This window comes from Neolamprologus brichardi, chromosome 18 (genome assembly GCF_056152115.1).
Source record: "Neolamprologus brichardi isolate AB-2024 chromosome 18, ASM5615211v1, whole genome shotgun sequence".
Taxonomy (NCBI): Eukaryota; Metazoa; Chordata; class Actinopteri; order Cichliformes; family Cichlidae; genus Neolamprologus; species Neolamprologus brichardi.
In genome coordinates, this window is record NC_142121.1 from 30,488,424 (window position 1) to 30,510,514 (window position 22,091).

At 41.7% G+C, this 22,091-nt stretch overlaps 3 protein-coding genes across 6 annotated transcripts; all 3 read right to left on the bottom strand.

The window, feature by feature from the left end:
- Positions 1–601: 601 nt before the first annotated feature.
- Positions 602–6,154, bottom strand: LOC102785916 (uncharacterized). The gene is made up of 7 exons (XM_087831789.1): positions 6,004–6,154; positions 5,004–5,206; positions 4,813–4,905; positions 4,525–4,620; positions 4,274–4,384; positions 4,066–4,195; positions 602–3,980 (listed from the first exon to the last, which is right to left on the bottom strand). Exons 1-7 carry the CDS (start codon positions 6,026–6,028, stop codon positions 2,107–2,109), a joined length of 2,532 nt encoding a protein of 843 aa, XP_087687915.1. The 5' UTR covers positions 6,029–6,154; the 3' UTR covers positions 602–2,106.
- Positions 6,155–6,715: 561 nt separating this feature from the next.
- On the bottom strand, positions 6,716–13,717 carry LOC148097813 (uncharacterized). 3 transcript variants are annotated; one of them, XM_087831790.1, is made up of 7 exons: positions 13,585–13,717; positions 10,045–10,256; positions 9,613–9,696; positions 9,432–9,524; positions 9,242–9,352; positions 9,000–9,132; positions 6,716–8,546 (listed from the first exon to the last, which is right to left on the bottom strand). In XM_087831790.1, exons 1-7 carry the CDS (start codon positions 13,607–13,609, stop codon positions 7,168–7,170), a joined length of 2,037 nt encoding a protein of 678 aa, XP_087687916.1. In that variant the 5' UTR covers positions 13,610–13,717; the 3' UTR covers positions 6,716–7,167. The 3 variants fall into 3 exon arrangements, with proteins under 3 accessions (XP_087687916.1, XP_087687918.1, XP_087687917.1); XM_087831792.1 differs by lacking the exon at positions 13,585–13,717 and adding an exon at positions 12,433–13,575; XM_087831791.1 differs by lacking the exon at positions 13,585–13,717 and adding an exon at positions 12,319–13,575.
- Positions 13,718–14,404: 687 nt separating this feature from the next.
- Positions 14,405–19,029, bottom strand: LOC102786214 (uncharacterized). Of its 2 annotated transcripts, none has more exons than XM_087831793.1 (7): positions 18,848–19,029; positions 17,539–17,750; positions 17,237–17,320; positions 17,056–17,148; positions 16,866–16,976; positions 16,624–16,756; positions 14,405–16,170 (listed from the first exon to the last, which is right to left on the bottom strand). In XM_087831793.1, exons 1-7 carry the CDS (start codon positions 18,849–18,851, stop codon positions 14,792–14,794), a joined length of 2,016 nt encoding a protein of 671 aa, XP_087687919.1. In that variant the 5' UTR covers positions 18,852–19,029; the 3' UTR covers positions 14,405–14,791. The 2 variants fall into 2 exon arrangements, with proteins under 2 accessions (XP_087687919.1, XP_087687920.1); XM_087831794.1 differs by having other exon boundaries at positions 18,962–19,024.
- Between the last annotated feature and the right edge of the window lie 3,062 nt (positions 19,030–22,091).

Here is a 22,091-nt window from a genome sequence, read left to right on the forward strand (position 1 = left end):
GAGCATGGATGAGATGTAACTGGGATGGGGATTAAAAAAAAAAACTGAAGTTGAAAAAAGACAAACAGAGCTTCTTTTTTTTTCCCTCAAAGAAAAAAAAATCCCATAAAACTCAGCACAGATGGAAGAAATTAATGGTAATGCGTCTCTTACATAATGACACATCATGTTGGCCTGAATTTCAAGTTAAAACACAAAACTGGGAACAGAAGTGGTTCGAATCCAGCTTTTTTTAGCTGGACGCAAAGTAGAGAATTGAATTAAAAAGCTAGATAAAAATGTGGTGATGCTTTTTACGCCGCCTTTAAACACTTCAGAAATGGCGGGACCCCAGTGAGGAAATGAGGAAACGGGAAGAAACTGTGCTTTAATCAAACTTCCAAGCCGTGCCAAAGAAAGCAGATAAAGGAGACATGGGCCACAGCTGCAAAGCTGTATTTGTTTTCCTGACAAATAAATAATTTGATGATAGACAGTCATTATATCAGCTCTGCTGGTTAACTAACACACGTCAATGCATGGCAAACTGCTTAATAGTCACCTACTGCCATCTAGTGAAACTGAAGTCTAATACAGACTACCTTTTGTTTTTCTGAGAAAGAAAAAAACTTAACAGGCATAAGGAGTAACGAAGGGAATTTAATCTGAAATTCACAAACCTTTCAAACCACAGAGAGAATACAAAAGGCTTAAGGAGAAAAAAAACAAAACAACAAAAAGAAAATGGGCTTTTTAACTTTTACAAACTCACACTTATTTGTCATCCAGCATATTTACAGAGAACCTTTTTTTCCACCTCTGCAACTTTTACCTCCTTTTCCCAAAATATATCTTCATCCACTTCAGACATACAGCACATGCCCCCCACCCCAATCATCTCAGTGACAAAATATTCTCTGAACTCCTTTTATCCGTCTCCCCTGATCCATGTGAAGCAGAGCTGGTGTTTGTGTAGACCAGATATAATGCTTAAATGCTCTGGCAGCACCTGAGGTGACACTTCACATGGCACATTCTTAGCTGACTCTTAACATTAGCCAAGAAAGCACTGACAATCCACACAGGACCCGACTCTGCTGCAGCTCTGTTCAGTATTTACTCTAGCTTTTACTGCAAACATTTACTAAACAAATGAGCCTCGCCTTCTAAAAATTACACCCCTCGTACGACAAACTGCAATCTCAAATAATCACATTTGCCCTTTCGGTCTCTGGCATTCCTATGACTGCTTCTTATTAGACAACCAATATATATTAGACGTTGCGGTTACTCATGACTTAGGAAAGGGAGGAGAAGCTTCTGTGTGATTACAATTGTAAAAAAAGGCCAATTTAAACCCAAACCGCGCTGCTTATTTTAAAACTGAACCAAGCCGTTTTGGGTCTGACACTAACCAAGGTTTAAAAAAAAAAAAAAATCATAAAACTAAGTTAACAAATACAAAGGGCCAACATGTGAGTCAAATTTCCTGGCTTAAAGTCTTGTGGCTCCAGCTCCAAAGATGTATGCCTCTGTGCTCTCAAATGTGCAACGTAGCAACAAATCTCTGCTGAACCTTTTATATCTATGCTTTGTCATCCAACTTAACTGTCAGCTTAGCTGCAGGGGGATTGTGATGTTTAGGAGACAGCGTTGAATCTTATCATCATCAGAGCTGCAGTCTGCCCGGGTTAGTTAATCACAGTAACCTCATCATTTTCACAAGTGTGGTGATCGAGAGCTGGGTCTAACAACTGTCACAACCAACTGTAGCACGACACTAAGAATCAGGATCAATAATCAGAAGTTCAGACAAATATTTATCTCTGTAACTATTAGGGAGCTCTGGAAAAAGTAAGCTCCAACTAACATCTCATTGCATTCACGCATGAGAAACTGATGTACAGAAGAAAAAAAACAAAACAAAACAACCAAAGCCAGATGGGAAAAGAGGGAAGAATTTGTTTGTGCTGGTTGGAACAATCTCGAACTAATGGATGAAGAACAGGAGCCGAATCTCCTCGCCTCACTTTCTACAACAGCCAGTCGGCATCATTCCCGTATTGCTTGGTTTAGTTGGTCCATTGAAAGTTTCTTAGATAATGTCAGTTTTCCTTCATGCCTGCTTCAGCTCATGTTCGAGTGGCTTTTCAGGTGCCTCCTCAGGTGGTTCAGACAGGTGTAAGTCTTGGGGCAGATCTGGCAGTGATACGGTCGCACCCCCGAGTGGTTCAGCATGTGCTGCTTCAACACGCTTCCGTCTGAGAAGGCCTTCCCACACTGGGAGCACACGTACGGCCGCTCCCCCGTGTGCACGCGCATGTGAACTGTGACTTTGTGCGCCATTGTGAAACCTTTGCCACAGACCGTGCACTTGAACGGCCTCTCTCCCGTGTGAGTGAGCCTGTGCGTGCGCATCGCCCCCATCTGGGAGAAAGCCTTCCCGCAGTCTGGGCAAACGTGCGGTTTCTCGCCCGTGTGAACCCTGGTGTGACTCCTCAGTCCTCCGGCCGTGGAGAAGCACTGCGAGCAGTGAGTGCACTGGTAGGGCCGCTCTCCCGTGTGAGTGCGCATGTGCTGCTTCAAATCATAGCGGTTTCTGAAGCCGCGGCCGCACACCAGGCAGCTCTCCGGTCTGTCGTCGTTGTGGCGGAGCTCGTGATTGGCCAGGCATTTTTCGGAGAGGAAACATTTGCCGCATTCCTGACACTGATACGGTTTCTCGTGGTCGACCCTCTGATGGTACTTGAGCTCGCTGATCCCAGGAAAGGTCTCGTTACAGTATCTACACCTGAAGCGATGGTTGGGGCTGTAGGGGAGCTGATGTTCACTCATCTGATGGTTCCTCAACAGATGAGCCATCTTGAAGGTCTTCCCACAATGAGAGCATTCATATTTCGTCAGCAACTGGACACACTGGTGTCTGACACGCTCGTGCATGGACCTGAACTGGCACCCACACTTGGTGCAAATGTGGGCGGCGTTTTTACACTTCCTCTTCCTGTGCCCTGACAGGTGAGCCTCGGTGCGGAAGGCTTTTCCACACTGAGAGCATTTGTAAGGCTTCACAGCTGTGTGGAATCTCTGGTGTTCAAGAAACTCAAAGCGATATTTGAAGCTCCTGCCACACAGCGGACAGTTATGGGTGACTCTTCCTCGCTGGTAGACTGCTTTGACGGACCTCTTCCTGGAGGAAAGAGACACTGATGTCCGATGGCTCGAGCCACTTTTCCTGTGTTTATCTCCACTCATTAACTTGAGGGTGTCCATTTCACCAACCTCTTCATGCCTTTGTTGGTGTTTGTCCAGACTCTTTGAGGAGATGAAGCTCTTTCCACATTGCTTACACTGATAAGGCTTCTCATGATCAACTTGCTGATGGTACTTCAGGTCACCTATTCCTGAAAAACCAATCCCGCAGTGGCTACACTTGAAAAGGCGGCTTTGAACATGAGTTAGCAGATGTTCCTTCAGGCTGCTGGACTTTGGAAAACTCTTTCCACACTGCCCGCAGTCGTAGTTACGTCCCCGTTTCGGGCAGTGATGTCTGAATTTCTCCAGCGATGTTGGAAAACTGTTCCCGCATTTGATGCAAAGATATGCCGCATTTTTGCATTTCCGCAGCCTGTGTCCAGCAAGCAGAGTGGCTGTTCGGAAAGCCCTCCCGCACTCAGAGCAGTTGTAGGGCTGCAGCCCGCTGTGGACTCTCTGATGTTCAATGAGCACAGAGTGATGCTTGAAGCACTTGTCACACTCGGGGCATTTATGGATTCCTGACTGCTGTCTCCTGCGTGGAGACGAAGTAACATCGGCCCTTTTAGGAGATTCAGGAAAGTCAACTGAGGTGGAAGGGTTTGTGGACAGCTCTTCGTCAAACATGACAATCTGAGGGACGTCATTATTTTCATCATCACAAGCGCTCGGGTGGGAAGCGATGGCTACTTCCAGAGATGGAGGGAGAGACAGCGAGGGGATCAGAAGATCATCTGACTGAAATGGAGCTGCAGTAAAAGAAACAGGAAACAAATATTAATACAGTCCCACATCTTGAAATAAAAGAAGATGCACTGACTAGTATATGCATACCAACGCTGCTCTTTGCTAATTTCCCGTGGCACTGTTTACTCTGGAGAAGAAATTTAAGGTCCTCTCCGTTGGACACGCACTGCATATACTCCTCTAGGACTGAAGGGGCCGCGCTAATCCAGGATGCAGTCTGTGAGACACATGCACAAAAAAAGCACATTTAAAAGCGCTCCTTTATTTTATCATCTTAAAAAGATCCTCTCTGTACCTGTTTGAAATCTGGTATTGGCAGCAGCTCCTCGAGTCTTGTGAAAAACTCACAAACTAGGGTCTCGAGCGCCGTATCAAAGTCAGGGCCGTACTCCACAGGAAACACATTCTGCCACATGGGGGGAAAAAAAAAAAAAAAAAAAAAAAAAAAAAGGATCTGTACTGTCAACATACAACCTCGTCTTTTGACACATGTTATTATAATCACATTTTTAAATGTGATTCAAACACTGTCAGTCCCAACTTTACCTTGAGAAAGTGTTCTCTGCCATCCGTGTCTTCAATGAGGCCTTGCACCAACTTCATAAAGTTTGCCTCTGGTGCTTCAATTACAGGATCATTGGTCTAGATAACCACAGGACAGGTCATAGGTCAACAGCTAATAATTATTTTCATTATTACTGTTGAATTACTTCTTTAAAAAAAATCAATTTGTTTGAACAATCCTGAAAACAGTTATGTTTTCATCATTTTTTGATTTTTACAAATTAGCCATTTATATATTCCAAATTAAAATATGCTAACAGGCTCACCCACCTCCTCGATGCAGGAAGATTGGATTCGGTTAAGGTGGCTCTGAACAGCCTTGAGATCTTCAGGGTGTTCAGAACGCAGCAGTTCAAGAGTTGTCTAGAAGAAGCGTAGTTTATAATATTAACTTGTGCCTCGTGTCCTCGTCTCATTTGAATCCTTTTACACACATCATGCGATCCAGACATTTCACTTACCCTTGCTCTCAGACCCAGTGAGAGCAGCCTCCCTTCCCTCTTACTCATCAGTTCAGGAACTGCATCTGTTACCATGGACACAAACTCCTCCAGTTTCCCATAGTGCTTTATGTTCCGCTGGCGCACCACTTCCCACATCACAGCAGACATCAGCCGGAGTGGTGGGACCAGGAGAGCCAGCGAGGACAGGGGAACACTGAATTCTTTCGAGAGAAAACAGACTGGGTCAAACAGGCTGTCACTCAGGTTAATTAAGAACCTGGTACACCTCTGTGGACCCGAGTTTACACGAGAATATTTAATTTTGAGGCAGAACAGAGATCCCCTTCGTTGTTTCAAAGGCTAGATTAAATGTTATTAATGTAAACAGTTGACCGTGCCTTAAATATGTCAATAGGAAGAAGGTAAATGAGTGGGAGATGTTGTTTTTTGTACAATAAAACCACTTAAGTCAGCACCGTCTGTTCACCATCGCTACTGTCCATCCATGAGCTGCAGAAATACAGTACGACAGTCCGTCCTTAGCCTAAAGCACCAGGTTTGTGTGCATAAATAGGATAAGATTCAGTTGTTTTACACTAGATTAACCACAAAGACAAAGAGGCGATGTGCGTTTATTACGGAGGCATGAGCAGGTTAGATGGGTAAACAGCTAAGTGGTAGCTTAACGCTAGTTACTTTATTTAAAAGGAATCGCGTTATTAATGCCTATTAATAGACCGATATTTTAACCGCATTTGATACACTGAAGCAAGCCTTTTCATGCAAATAAAATGTTTGGAAACGCGGACAATCCCCACTGTTTCTTCCATGTCTAGAGCATCAGCTAACTTGCTGGCTACAGGGCATAACCCGGCTTAACAGGGAGCAAAACAATTCTTGTTCCAGAGATTAGTCGAGGCCTCCTCAGCTCCCAGTAATCCTTCTCTTTGGCTAGTCGGCTAACCACATAACAAGCGAAAATACAACATGTTGTTGCTCTCCACGAGGTAACACTTACCCATATCATTCATTGTAGAATTCATTAGCAACGATGGAAGGAAAACGCAACATGAACAGCTAATTCGTTCATAATATCGGCTAGTGTAGTAGCTAACCGAATATACGGCTTCAGGCGCCAACTTCTTCCTGAAGCACGCTGTTCATATCGCGAGGAGCGTTGGGCCAGTAGGGAGGTTCGTTTTGTTTTACGGGGCAGCCCGTACACGAGTCCCATTTACTTTTGTAAACGCACCACGCCTCCGAAAAATCTAAATAAAGGGTAGCGTAAAGACCTGGCTCAACTGTATTTTATTACACAGTTCGTACACTGTTGTTATGCTCATATTTTAAGTTCGGAACAGACGTTACAACGTAAAGTGTAAAACAAGAATCAACAACTAAAAAATAAAAACACAGTAAACAAAGTAATTAAAAAACTACTGCCATTTCAGCTTTGGAATAAGAGTTAGAAATTAACTTTTTACTTTCAACTAAACGTAATTTTTCATTTGTTTCGACGGTGTGACTTTATTATTTTAAACACAGAAACACATTAAACAAACCCACAGCAGGATGTTTAACCTCCTAAGACCCAAACTCTTTCATTGCATGTATTTTTAATTTCTCTTTGCCATTTGGGCTGATGAATGTAAAAACCTTATTTTTGTTTCAGAGGAAAATAAGATCCACATATGAAGATTTTTTTTAAAAAAATTTAAATAGAACGGTGACAGTATAAGGTCCTCATAAGTGGATATCAGGCAGTTGTAGAACAAATAGGACAAACAGGTGGCAATTATCTAGTTTATTCTGTGCTTACAATATTGAACAGTGTCACTGGTAAATAATGCTACTCCAGTAAGTGTTACCTCAAAGATGGAAAAAAATAATAATACAGGCACTAATAAACGCAGAAGGACACTGTTTTCTTGGATGATTTCAAAATCACATTTTAGGATATCAGAAAACAAATAAAACAAAAACAACACAACAAACAAAACATCTGTATGTCAGGAACAAAAGCTGCACTTGAGGGTGACATTTTAAATGGACGATAAGGAATGAGTCTGTAAAAAAAAGTCCAAATCCTATGATGCAGTGCATGAAGTCAGCAATAGTGTGTACAGAGTCACTGCACAGAGACATCATCAATGGCAAAACACCAATATGATAGTCTGTAGAATCAGGTCTGAGACTGGACTACACTGTGAGATTTTAAGTGTCTTTTCAGGTGACCGAGGCACGTGTACGTTTTTGCACACAGCTGACAGGCGTAGGGCCGGACTCCTGTATGGCTCATTGTGTGTTTTTTCAGTTCGCTGCCACGTGAAAAGCCTTTCCCGCATTCAGAGCACTCGTAGGGGCGTTCCCCAGTGTGAACACGCATGTGGAGCGTCACTTTGCTTGCCTTGATGAATCCTCTCCCGCACACCGAGCACTTGTACGGCTTTTCCCCCGTGTGGGTGCGCCTGTGTATCTGCAGCTCTCCGGCCGAAATGAAAGCCTTGCCACAGTCGGAGCACAGGTACGGTTTCTCTCCTGTGTGAATCCTTATGTGTATGTTCAAGTTTCCTGACACGGAGAAACGCTTCCCGCAGTAGGTGCACTGAAAGGGCCTCTCGCCTGTATGACTGCGCATGTGAAGGTTCAGCTCGTGCTTGAACTTGAAGGCTTTGCCGCAGCGTGTGCAAATCTGCGTTCTCTGCTGGGTGTGGCGCAGCTGGTGAGCAGTCAAACACGCAGCCGAGCTGAAAAACTTCCCGCACTGCTGGCACTCATTGGACAGCAGAGGAGGATGGGTCCTTTGATGTGATCTTAGCTCACTTATACCCGGGTATACCTCCCCGCACTGTCTGCATGTGAAAGTGTGGTTCTGGTTGTGAGTCAGCTTGTGCTTAGCCAGCAGGCACATTTTCTTAAAACCTTTCCCACAGTAAGGACAGTCAAACTTGTGGATGCTATGAACACACTGGTGTCTACATTTTTCCTGCATAGACTGAAAGCTTTTCCCGCATTTGATGCAAATGTACGCTGCTTTTCTGCACTGTGTTCGCCTGTGACTTGATAGATCAGAGCTCTGCCGAAAAGCTTTCCCACACTGAGAGCACTTGTAAGGGTTTTCTCCGGTGTGCAGCCGCTGATGCTCCAGGAGTTCATACCTGTAAATGAAGCACTTCCCACACTGAGTGCATTTCTGTGCAACTCTCTGTCTGAGAGAGCCGATCACAGAGCTGGATACCACATGACTCTCAGCAGATGAAGAGGGAGCTTGGCGAGTTGTTGTTGTAGCTTGGTCACCGCACTCCTCCACAACATGTGTGTCAGGAATGCTGTCGGTGTCTTTTCCTCCCGCCTCTTCTTCTGTATTGTGAGACTCTTCCTCATGTGGCCATCCTGTATCCAACATGTCACCATCTCTGGGCTCTTGAAAGGCAGCTGCTTCAGACACTCTTTGGTTTTTGAAAGTTTGTGCATTTGATTCCACATCTTTGGCGCTGTTGTCTATCAGGGAGACGGGGAGTGACAACGAGGAAAAAAGCCGCTGCTCTGAGGGAGATGGCACTGTTTGAAAGAGGAATTAAGAATTCAAAAAGAAAAGGGTCAATAAAAATAACTGCGTCCAATACCAATGCATTTTTATCTTTTTCAATTAACTGAACGTATTTGGCTATAGAAATCCAAAACACAGCTCCCAATGTCAATCACAGGACCAATAGAAATACTGCATCTGACAAATGCATAACTCTGATTAAGTGCACATATACACTTCAATTTTATTTATAGAGCATCAGTTCAGCAACAGCAGTGATTTCAAGGCATGTTATACTGTAAGTAGCATACATTATGAACCCATTACAGACTGTCAGGTAAAGATCCAGATCACTCTCTGTGTGCAAGCACTTGGAGATGCTGAGGAGGAAGAACCCTTTTAAACAGGAAACTGGCTTAAGCATCATTAGTCTGACTATGGTTGCGGGGTGATGTGAAAGAGAAAAGAAAGGCAGACAGACTCACCACTCGAATCTATCGTGGCCATTTCACTATTGCGAGGCCTGGTTCTGAGCAATACTTTGATGTCATCAGCTTCAGTTACACAGTGCATGTACTCCTCTACCTCAGCTGGTGTATCACTGATCCACAAAGCAGCCTTTATCAGATAAATAATATGATTTTAATGCACAGGCCTTAGACTGCTAATCTGTGAAAACACCCTAAAAATAGTTCTTTCTTACAGGTAAAAGACTGTGGACCTCTACCTGTTTAAAGTCTGGTACTGGCAGCAGCTCTTCCAGTTTGGAGAAGAAGTCACAGAGAAGCTTTTCCAGTGCTGTGTCAAAGTCGGGCCCATACGCCACAGGAAACACATTCTACCAGGCGAAAAATTATTATTAAACACCCTCACCTATTTATATTTAGACTAACTGTAAGACAAAAGCAGAGACACACTTTGAGGAAGTGTTCTCTCCCTTCTGAGTCGTCCAGGAGTCTCTGAACAATGGTGACAATGTTGGCTTCAAGAGGGTTACCTTCTGGATAGACCTGCAGAGTTAAATAAACACAGTTAAAGTCAAGCAGAGCTTCTAAATCAGCCAATAACCAACATCCAGGAACGTTAAGCGCTACACACCTGTCGTGAGCGAGTCTGCAGCAGGCAACCCAAGTGTGTTTTAATGCCTCCGAGATCCTCAGAGTTTAACATTTCCAATATCATCTGGAAGAGACATTAAGGCGAGTGCCTCACTCATGTTATTGCCTGGCCCTAGACGGGTCGTAACACCTCTGTATCTACAAATGTGACACTAAAGATTTAAGAAAAAGTATTATGTCTATTTGTTACTCATATCATCTTCAAGACAAAGTAAAGTCTTGGAGTTTGTGATCAATGCAATGCTTTTATTTTGTTGTTAGATTAACAACTGCACGAGCCAACATAATCCTTGCAAGTTAGTAAAATGAGAAATTCCACAGTCAGACAAATATGCAAATACCTAAGAAATTTTAACATGATAGAAATGTGACTAATATATGTGGAGACTGAATCCACAGTATGTTCCCTTACCTTTGCCCTCAACCCCAGCGTGAGCAGTGTCACCTGATGGCTTGTTAAGATGTCGGGAATGGCTTCAGATACCAAGGACACAAATTCCTCCACTTTCCCATATTGCTTGACGATTTTCAGATGAACCACCTTCCACATCACAGCCGACATCACCCGCAGTGGTGGAACCAAGAGCCTCAGCGATGATGGAGGCAAGGGCCCCTCTGTACGTGCTAGAACAGTACATTGATCCTGTCAATGAATCTGTAGAGATTCCTACAGCATCAATATTCTTCACACTTTGAAAAGTTGGAATGAGAAAACTATTCATAAAAACACAGTTCTGATAGGACGCAACCTATCTGCAAACAGTTGCAGTCTGATTTGGACAGACAGCAATCACTCAGAGAGATTATTGAAAGTTTCTAAATAATAAGTGTCAGATTGCCAACATGCTGCTATCAGTCTGAATGAGCCTTTGTCAGTGAGCACAACTCAAGGGGACCCGAGTCCACTGGCTGTCCGCTGATTGTATTCTGGTTATATTCCTACAGAGCAGGACGGTTGCTGATCGCAAAGGAAACACTTAAATGTAAATTTCCATCGATACAGTAAGCAACAGCTGTGATTTCCCCACAATTTATCACAGTTAATAGCTGTATTATCAGAAACTTAATTGCATGGAATTGTTTTAGGTTCAGTGTTGGGAAGGTTACTTTTAAAATGTATTCCAGTACAGATTACAGAATACATGCCCCAAAATGTATTCTGTAACGTATTCCGTTACGTTACTCAATGAGAGTAACGTATTCTGAATACTTTGGATTACTTAATATATTATCATGCTGTTTACAACTACATGAATGTACTATTGCTGTGATTTATTACTGTTACTGAAGGTCCGCGGCTCCGAACCGTAGTAAAGGGACCTCTGGCTAATACGGTGGGTTCTGTGTCGGGCTCGTAGCCGAAAAATAGCTTTACTTTATTGTCTGGGTCAACTTTGCTAGCGAGAGACAGAGAGAGGCGTTGAAAGGCTGCTCCAACGGAACTTATTGTTTTTGGAGGAAAACACGAACACGTGTACAGTCGAGTCTTAATAGCTTACTTACAACTGGGCTCGTCAGGCACTCTTCTTGGCTGCAGTGGTTATTATTATATTTACATGCTTCCAGCTCCCGTTTTTCCTCGATGAGAGCTCATACTTTTCCTTTTTCTCCCTCCCTCGCTCACAGACACATAACGGGTATGGCAGTCCATTCTCCCTGCAGCACGGACTACACTGCCTATGATGCTACATTCTTTAGAGCTATACCTGTAGCATTCTGCCTATTAGCTTAGCACAACAACAACAACAGGCGCTCTCTCACCCAGGAAACACGCAGAGAGAGAGCGTCACCCTGTAACCATGGCAACCGTAACGCTGCCGCCTGGAACAACAGAACGTAGCTGTCAAACAAAACCCAAACAGTCCTGACCCGCCACAATATGAAACAGGGAAGTACCGCCGTGTAATCCATTTATTTCAACAAAGTAACTATATTCTAAATACCACCTTTTTAAACGGTAACTGTAACGGAATACAGTTACTCATATTTTGTATTTTAAATACGTAACGGCGGTACATGTATTCCGTTACTCCCCAACACTGTTTAGGTTTTAGTGACAGTATTGGTACACTTGACAATCTTATTGTCATAAAAAAAATGAAGTGAAATATTTTTTTCTTCTCATTGGACAAAACAAATAATGACAAAGTTTAACTTTAAGAGCATAATTGGCAGTTGAAAAAAGGTGATAAGTGACAATATATGTCATTGCAATACCCAGCATATTGCAAAAATGTCAAAAATCACAATAATGTTGTTTTGTAAATTAAGTATCGATAATACTGTATTGTGGGGTGTCTGGTAAGTCCCACCTCGAGCTTCTAGCTTGTGTTATCTTTGTGATGTGTGATATGAATGTGTGCTTAGGATTGGTCCACCCTTTAATTTCTTATCTGTGTATGACACTACTACCTTTCTGTGTAATTAGGATCTATCTTATGTGTCATCTTTCATGTGAACAAAAAAAGACTGAAGGGGTACTACCGAGCAAAAACAAACCAAAAAACTTTCATCGTCTGTGATTTATCGGCAGGAAATTTACTGAAGATTTTTCAAAGTGCAGTTTAATTTCTTCAACTTTTTTTTCATAAGCTGTCGAAAACGAGTCAAAGAGAGGAAGTTAACGTTAGCGGAAAAAACGTTAGCATCAAGACAAAGATAACCGATAAAGAAAATTAACTTTTACCCATGTTGTTATCCTGAAGAGCTAAAGCTGTTCAGCGGACACTGAGGAAGGCTCCCTCATAAAATAATCTTCCCGCTGGGGTAACGCTGACAATAAGCGCTCGCTTCAACACACCTCACCGTTTCCAGTAGGCGGACAAACACAGCAGAGTAACTTCCGGACTCTTCTTCGTGGTGCATATGTTGGGCTGACAGCTCTAGCGCCCTCTACTGTCTGCTGCAAACAGCTCAATAACAGCAATTACACGCAGCCAGAGACGTTTCTGCCGGTTTATTCAAGCTGTAAATGAGTAATATTAAAACCCTCTCTGTTATACGTCTTTAGTGGTAGTTTATAGCCTAAATGACAGTAGTATGAAAATGATTAATAGCATAACATTTGGATAAACAAAAATAAATAAATTTATAAAGAGGAGGGCGAGAAGATAAGCAGAAGCGATCAGAAGGCCATAGTAAATCACCAAACCTTTATCACATGTTCTCTAGTTTTTCATTAATACAAGATGTTGATGGGCCTTGTCTCCTTTCCAAACTAAATCTGCTCATCCTTCAGACTCATGTGTAGTTGCATGAACCCCCTGGTGGTGGCAGTGAAGGATATGAAACAGTCATGGCTCAGTAAGTATTTTTCAGAGGCAGAGGATCCATGGGACAAGTAATTAGATAGTGCCTCATCAGAACATCTGGGCAGTATAAACCAACATGACTAAGTAAATACCCAGCAGCACATGTGGTGACTGACAGACGCAGTGCCTAAAAAGGCTATTTCCGCTCTTTTCTGTTTTTTGTTTTCTTTTGTTTGTTTGTGTTCTTTATGTGTCTCTCAGTCCTTTCAAAACAAAACACTAAATTAACCACAAAGACAAAGAGGCGATGTGAGTTTATTACGGAGGCATGAGCAGGTTAGATGGGTAAACAGCTAAGTGGTAGCTTAACGCTAGTTACTTTATTTAAAAGGAATCGCGTTATTAATGCCTGTTAATAGACCGATATTTTAACCGCATTTGATATACTGAAGCAAGCCTTTTCATGCAAATAAAATGTTTGGAAACGCGGACAATCCCCACTGTTTCTTCCATGTCTAGAGCATCAGCTAACTTGCTGGCTACAGGGCATAACCCGACTTAACAGGGAGCAAAACAATTCTTGTTCCAGAGATTAGTCGAGGCCTCCTCAGCTCCCAGTAATCCTTCTCTTTGGCTAGTCGGCTAACCACATAACAAGCGAAAATACAACATGTTGTTGCTCTCCACGAGGTAACACTTACCCATATCATTCATTATGGAATTCATTAGCAACGATCGAAGGAAAACGCAACATGAACAGCTAATTCGTTCATAATATCGGCTAGTGTAGTAGCTAACCGAATATACGGCTTCAGGCGCCAACTTCTTCCTGAAGCACGCTGTTCATATCGCGAGGAGCGTTGGGCCAGTAGGTTCATCAGGGAGGTTCGTTTTGTTTTACGGGGCAGCCCGTACACAACGAGTCCCATTTACTTTTGTAAACGCACCACGCCTCCGAAAAATCTAAATAAAGGGTAGCGTAAAGACCTGGCTCAACTGTATTTTATTACACAGTTCGTACACTGTTGTTATGCTCGTATTTTAAGTTCGGAACAGACGTTACAAAGTAAAGTGTAAAAAAAGAATCAACTAAAAATAAAAATACAGTAAACAAAGTAATTAAAAAACTACTGTCATTTCAGCTTTGGAATAAGAGTTAGAAATTAACTTTTTACTTTCAACTAAATGTAATTTTTCATTTGTTTCGACGATGTGACTTTATTATTTTAAACACAGAAACACATTAAACAAACCCACAGCAGGATGTTTAACCTCCTAAGACCCAAACTCTTTCATTGCATGTATTTTTAATTTCTCTTTGCCATTTCATTTGGGCTGATGAATGTAAAAACAAAGAATTACCAGTTTGTTTGTTTGTTTTACCTTATTTGTTTCAGAGGAAAATAAGATCCACATATGAAGATCTTCTTTTTAAATTTAAATAGAACGGTGACAGTATAAGGTCCTCATAAGTGGATATCAGGCCGTTGTAAAGCAAGAAATAGGACAAACAGGTGGCAATTATCTAGTTTATTCTGTGTTTACAATATTGAACAGTGTCACTGGTAAATAATGCTACTCCAGTAAGTGTTACCTCATAGAAGGAAAAATAATAATAATACAGGCACTAATAAACACAGAAGGACACTGTTTTCTTGGATGATTTCAAAATCACATTTTAGGATATCAGAAAACAAATAAAACAAAAACAACACAACAAACAAAACATCTGAATGTCAGGACCAAAAGCTGCACTTGAGGGTGACATTTTAAATGGACGATAAGGAATGAGTCTGTAAAAGAAAGTCCAAATCCTATGATGCAGTGCATGAAGTCAGCAATAGTGTGTACAGAGTCACTGCACAGAGACATCATCAATGGCAAAACACCATTTGATAGTCGGTAGAATCAGGTCTGAGACTGGACTACACTGTGAGATTTTAAGTGTCTTTTCAGGTGACTGAGGCACGTGTACGTTTTTGCACACAGCTGACAGGCGTAGGGCCGGACTCCTGTATGGCTCATTGTGTGTTTTTTCAGTTCGCTGCCACGTGAAAAGCCTTTCCCGCATTCAGAGCACTCGTAGGGGCGTTCCCCAGTGTGAACACGCATGTGGAGCGTCACTTTGCTCGCCATGGTGAATCCTCTCCCGCACACCGAGCACTTGTACGGCTTTTCCCCCGTGTGGGTGCGCCTGTGTATCTGCAGCTCTCCGGCCGAAATGAAAGCCTTGCCACAGTCGGAGCACAGGTACGGTTTCTCTCCTGTGTGAATCCTTATGTGTACGTTCAAGTTTCCTGACACGGAGAAACGCTTCCCGCAGTAGGTGCACTGAAAGGGCCTTTCGCCTGTATGACTGCGCATGTGAAGGTTCAGATCGTGCTTGCTCTTGAAGGCTTTGCCGCAGCGTGTGCAAATCTGCGTTCTCTGCTGGGTGTGGCGCAGCTGGTGAGCAGTCAAACACGCAGCCGAGCTGAAAAACTTCCCGCACTGCTGGCACTGATTGGACAGCTGAGGAGGATGGGTCCTTTGATGTGATCTTAGCTCACTTATACCCGGGTATACCTCCCCGCACTGTCTGCATGTGAAAGTGTGGTTCTGGTTGTGAGTCAGCTTGTGCTTAGCCAGCAGGTACATTTTCTTAAAACTTTTCCCACAGTAAGGACAGTCAAACTTGTGGATGCTATGAACACACTGGTGTCTACATTTTTCCTGCATAGACTGAAAGCTTTTCCCGCATTTGATGCAAATGTACGCTGCTTTTCTGCACTGTGTTCGCCTGTGACTTGATAGGTCAGAGCTCCGCCGAAAAGCTTTCCCACACTGAGAGCACTTGTAAGGGTTTTCTCCGGTGTGCAGCCGCTGATGCTCCAGGAGTTCATACCTGTAAATGAAGCACTTCCCACACTGAGTGCATTTCTGTGCAACTCTCTGTCTGAGAGAGCCGATCACAGAGCTGGATACCACATGACTCTCAGCAGATGAAGAGGGAGCTTGGCGAGTTGTTGTTGTAGCTTGGTCACCGCACTCCTCCACAACATGTGTGTCAGGAATGCTGTCGGTGTCTTTTCCTCCCGCCTCTTCTTCTGTATTGTGAGACTCTTCCTCATGTGGCCATCCTGTATCCAACATGTCACCATCTCTGGGCTCTTGAAAGGCAGCTGCTTCAGACACTCTTTGGTTTTTGAAAGTTTGTGCATTTGATTCCACATCTTTGGCGCTGTTGTCTATCAGGGAGACGGGGAGTGACAACGAGGAAAAAAGCCGCTGCTCTGAGGGAGATGGCACTGTTTGAAAGAGGAATTAAGAATTCAAAAAGAAAAGGGTCAATAAAAATAACTGCGTCCAATACCAATGCATTTTTATCTTTTTCAATTAACTGAACGTATTTGGCTATAGAAATCCAAAACACAGCTCCCAATGTCAATCACAGGACCAATAGAAATACTGCATCTGACAAATGCATAACTCTGATTAAGTGCACATATAAACTTCAATTTTATTTATAGAGCATCAGTTCAGCAACAGCAGTCATTTCAAGGCATGTTATACTGTAAGTAGCATACATTATGAACCCATTACAGACTGTCAGGTAAAGATCCAGATCACTCTCTGTGTGCAAGCATTTGGAGATGCTGAGGAGGAAGAACCCTTTTAAACAGGAAACTGGCTTAAGCATCATTAGTCTGACTATGGTTGCGGGGTGATGTGAAAGAGAAAAGAAAGGCAGACAGACTCACCACTCGAATCTATCTTGGCCATTTCACTATTGCGAGGCCTGGTTCTGAGCAATACTTTGATGTCATCAGCTTCAGTTACACAGTGCATGTACTCCTCTACCTCAGCTGGTGTATCACTGATCCACAAAGCAGCCTTTATCAGATAAATAATATGATTTTAATGCACAGGCCTTAGACTGCTAATCTGTGAAAACACCCTAAAAATAGTTCTTTCTTACAGGTAAAAGACTGTGGACCTCTACCTGTTTAAAGTCTGGTACTGGCAGCAGCTCTTCCAGTTTGGAGAAGAAGTCACAGAGAAGCTTTTCCAGTGCTGTGTCAAAGTCGGGCCCATACGCCACAGGAAACACATTCTACCAGGCGAAAAATTATTATTAAACACCCTCACCTATTTATATTTAGACTAACTGTAAGACAAAAGCAGAGACACACTTTGAGGAAGTGTTCTCTCCCTTCTGAGTCGTCCAGGAGTCTCTGAACAATGGTGACAATGTTGGCTTCAAGAGGGTTACCTTCTGGATAGACCTGCAGAGTTAAATAAACACAGTTAAAGTCAAGCAGAGCTTCTAAATCAGCAAATAACCAACATCCAGGAACGTTAAGCGCTACACACCTGTCGTGAGCGAGTCTGCAGCAGGCAACCCAAGTGTGTTTTAATGCCTCCGAGATCCTCAGAGTTTAACATTTGCAATATCATCTGGAAGAGACATTAAGGACAGACAAACAGTGAAAGCTACCTGCTGCCTCTTTCTCTTCTACTTACAGAAAGACTTGCCTTTAACTACCTCTGTATCTACAAATGTGACACTAAAGATTTAAGAAAAAGTATTATGTCTATTTCTTTTATCATTGTTTTAACATTATAGAAAGGTGACTAATATATGTGGAGACTGAATCCACAGTATGTTTCCTTACCTTTGCCCTCAACCCCAGCGTGAGCAGTGTCACCTCATGGCTTGTTAAGATGTCGGGAATGGCTTCAGATACCAAGGACACAAATTCCTCCACTTTCCCATATTGCTTGACGATTTTCAGATGAACCACCTTCCACATCACAGCCGACATCACCCGCAGTGGTGGAACCAAGAGCCTCAGCGATGATGGAGGCAAGGGCCCCTCTGTACGTGCTAGAACAGTACATTGATCCTGTCAATGAATCTGTAGAGATTCCTACAGCATCAATATTCTTCACACTTTGAAAAGTTGGAATGAGAAAACTATTCATAAAAACACAGTTCTGATAGGACGCAACCTATCTGCAAACAGTTGCAGTCTGATTTGGACTGACAGCAATCACTCAGAGAGATTATTGAAAGTTTCTAAATAATAAGTGTCAGATTGCCAACATGCTGCTATCAGTCTGAATGAGCCTTTGTCAGTGAGCACAACTCAAGGGGACCCGAGTCCACTGGCTGTCCGCTGATTGTATTCTGGTTATATTCCTACAGAGCAGGACGGTTGCTGATCGCAAAGGAAACACTTAAATGTAAATTTCCGTCTATACAGTAAGCAACAGCTGTGATTTCCCCACAATTTATCACAGTTAATAGCTGTATTATCAGAAACTTAATTGCATGGAATTGTTTTAGGTTTTAGTGACAGTATTGGTACACTTGACAATCTTATTGTCATAAAAAAATGAAGTGAAATAATTTTTTCTCATTGGAGAAAACAAATAATGACAAAGTTTAACTTTAATAACATAATTGGCAGTTGAAAAAAGGTGATAAGTGACAATATATGTCATTGCAATACCCAGCATATTGCAAAAATGTCAAAAATCACAATAATGTTGTTTTGTAAATTAAGTATCGATAATACTGTATTGTGGGGTGTCTGGTAAGTCCCACCTCGAGCTTCTAGCTTGTGTTATCTTTGTGATGTGTGATATGAATGTGTGCTTAGGATTGGTCCACCCTTTAATTTCTTATCTGTGTATGACACTACTACCTTTCTGTGTAATTAGGATCTCTCTTATGTGTTATCTTTCATGTGAACAAAAAAAGACTGAAGGGGTACTGCCGAGCAAAAACAAACCAAAAAACTTTCATCGTCTGTGATTTATCGGCAGGAAATTTACTGAAGATTTTTCAAAGTGCAGTTTAATTTCTTCAACTTTTTTTTCATAAGCTGTCGAAAACGAGTCAAAGAGAGGAAGTTAACGTTAGCGGAAAAAACGTTAGCATCAAGACAAAGATAACCGATAAAGAAAATTAACTTTTACCCATGTTGTTATCCTGAAGAGCTACAGCTGTTCAGCGGACACTGAGGAAGGCTCCCTCATAAAATAATCTTCCCGCTGGGGTAACGCTGACAATAAGCGCTCGCTTCAACACACCTCACCGTTTCCAGTAGGCGGACAAACACAGCAGAGTAACTTCCGGACTCTTCTTCGTGGTGCATATGTTGGGCTGACAGCTCTAGCGCCCTCTACTGTCTGCTGCAAACAGCTCAATAACAGCAATTACACGCAGCCAGAGACGTTTCTGCCAGTTTATTCAAGCTGTAAATGAGTAATATTAAAACCCTCTGTTATACGTCTTTAGTGAGAATTTATAGCCTTAATGACAGTAGTATGAAAATGATTAATAGCATAACATTTGGATAAACAAAAAAAATAAATTTATAAAGAGGTGGACGAGAAGATAAGCAGAAGCGATCAGAAGGCCATAGTAAATTACCAAACCTTTATCACATGTTCTCTAGTTTTTCATTAATACTGCATGTTGATGGGCCTTGTCTCCTTTCCAAACTAAATCTGCTCATCCTTCAGACTCATGTGTAGTTGCATGAACCCCCTGGTGGTGGCAGTGAAGGATATGAAACAGTCATGGCTCAGTAAGTATTTATCAGAGGCAGAGGATCCATGGGAGAAGTAATTAGATAGTGCCTCATCAGGCCATCTGGGCAGTATAAACCAACATGACTAAGTAAATACCCTGCAGCACATGTGGTGACTGACAGACGCAGCACCTAAAAAGGCTATTTCCGCTCTTTTCTGTTTTTGTTTTCTTTTGTTTGTTTGTGTTCTTTATGTGTCTCTCAGTCCTTTCAGTAAAGCCAGCCTTGGATTTTACTTTGCTGTCACCCACAGCCACTTGGTCCAGGACTAAAAAGTTACAACAACATGGAAGCTAGCTATAACTTTGTATTCCAATATCAATAAAACTGGGTGATAAACTACTAAAATACACGTGTTGCAGTGTGGACATCAAGTAAGAAAATCTAACTCACTGTGAACAGATTTCAGGTAAGAGGATCTTTATCAAAAAACCTGACCGTTTTAGTCCATAAAGTTTATTTTGTTTAGTTTTTTTAAGGCACCCAAAGTCTGTAGGATCATTAAAGAAGGCTTTAAAATCAACTTCACATGCAGAACAATTTGATCTATTTTCTTTTAGAAAGAAAGACAGTAATTTTAAATAATAATAATAATTATTATTATTTAAAGTATTTGAGGCTTAACATGAAAATACCAAAAGCAGTATATACACAATTTTAATTCCAGAGAAGTTGGAACAGATATTTAAACTGTTTCATGAAAAATATTAGCTCAATTTCAATTTGAAAGCAGCAACAAGTTTTAAAAACGATGGGATGGGGGCAACAAAAAGGCTGGGAAAATAATTAGTATTACAAATACATCTGCAATTGGCAGCCTGTCAGTAACATGATTGGGTATAAAAAGAGCATCTCACATATAAAGATGGGCAGAGGTTCACTGGTCTGTATAACAATGTGTTTACAAATGACACATGATACAAATCTGATTGTGTGTCATTTAAAATGGAATTTGGCAAAGTGGTCAGACAAGTCAGAGATTTCAATTCTTTTTGGTCCTTCAGACTAAAGAGGAGAGGGGCCATCCAGCTTATACTCAGTTCAAACGCCTCCATCTCTGATGGTCTAGATGTGATTAGTGTTTGTGAAATTGGCAGCTTGCGCATCTGGAAATGCACCGTCTATGCTGAAAGGCGTATACGGGTTTTAGAGCAACCACGCAGACCACATCTTCTTCATTGAAGGCCTTGCATATTTCAGCAAGACGAACTGCATACTACATCTATTACAACAGCATAGCTTTGTGGTAGAAGAGTCCAGTTATTTGCACAAATGAACAAATGAACTTTTGTTGAGCCTTTCACTTCCAAATAACTTTTTTTTTTCTTAAAATGGTGCATTTTCTTATGTAAACATTCATATCTTCTGTGTTCTACTGTGAATAAAATATGGGCTTATAAGATTTGGAAATCAATGTATTCTGTTTTACTTACATTTTACTGCACTGTCCCATTTTGGAGGGGGGGGATTTGGGTTGGATGTAGTTAACCACTGCAAAACTTTAGAAACTTCAGACTTTAGAAGGTCCATGCCAGGAAAAAAAGTGTTAAGCTTGATAAGTCGACCACCTATTTAAGATCTTTTGAAGTGACATTTTCCCATAACTATATAAAGCTTTAAGCTCATATTCTTCTCAATTTTTTGCTCACAGTGTATCAATTTTTCCAGTATAACAGCATAAGTTTTTCTTTTAATTTTTATTACTTTTTTCATTTTTCTTCTCTTTTTTTCTTTGGCAGAGACAGGCTTCCATAAGAACCACAAAACCAAGAAGTCAGAGATTCATTAAAAACAGCTGAAGTGTAAATGTTTGTACTCCAAGAGTGGAGAACCAAGATTGACCTTAAAGACTGGCGATGATGATGAGACACAACATGAATCATGACCTTTTTTAAATTTATTGTTATATATATGTATGTATGAATATACTGGTACCATATTCATCATATGTCCCTTGTATTAGGTGTTCACATCATATGCAGTCAGTGTTTTTAAAGCATTACGTTGACGTCGCTTCTTTTTTATTTATTTATTCTTACTGTGGCTGTGCATTTTGTAATTACACATAGTGCCTTTTTAATCTTTTAAAAAATATTTTAGTTTCTCTCCGTGATGAAGCTTTAATCTCCGCCACATGTCCCAACGCTTAAAAAAAATCAGATCAATTACCAAGTCACATCCAGTCACGTCACATTTTTTTCCCTTCACGCATAAAAACCCAAATTCAATTTAAAGCGAGCATCTGTCTGTTACCACGGTCGAAGGGTATAGTGTGCGTATGGCGGACATGTTAATGCATGTGTGCACGCAAGTGTGTAAGAGTGCGAAAGACAGGAAGAGAGAGAGAGGAAGACTGTGTGTGTGTTTGTGTGTCTGCGAGTGTGTAATTAAAACAAGTGAACCACCCCCCACCTTTTTTTCTTTTTTTTTACACACAGATTATCCCTCCATCCCAGCTGGTCAGAGTTGGATTTGACCACCCGACAACGAGAGAGAGGAAATCTCTTTGGAGCTAAATCCAAATTGGCACCCTTGATTTTTTTTTTTTTTTTTTTTTTTTTAGCAAACTGAAAATGTTGGCGTGTTTAAACAATGAATTTGACACTAATATCTAAAACATATTTAGT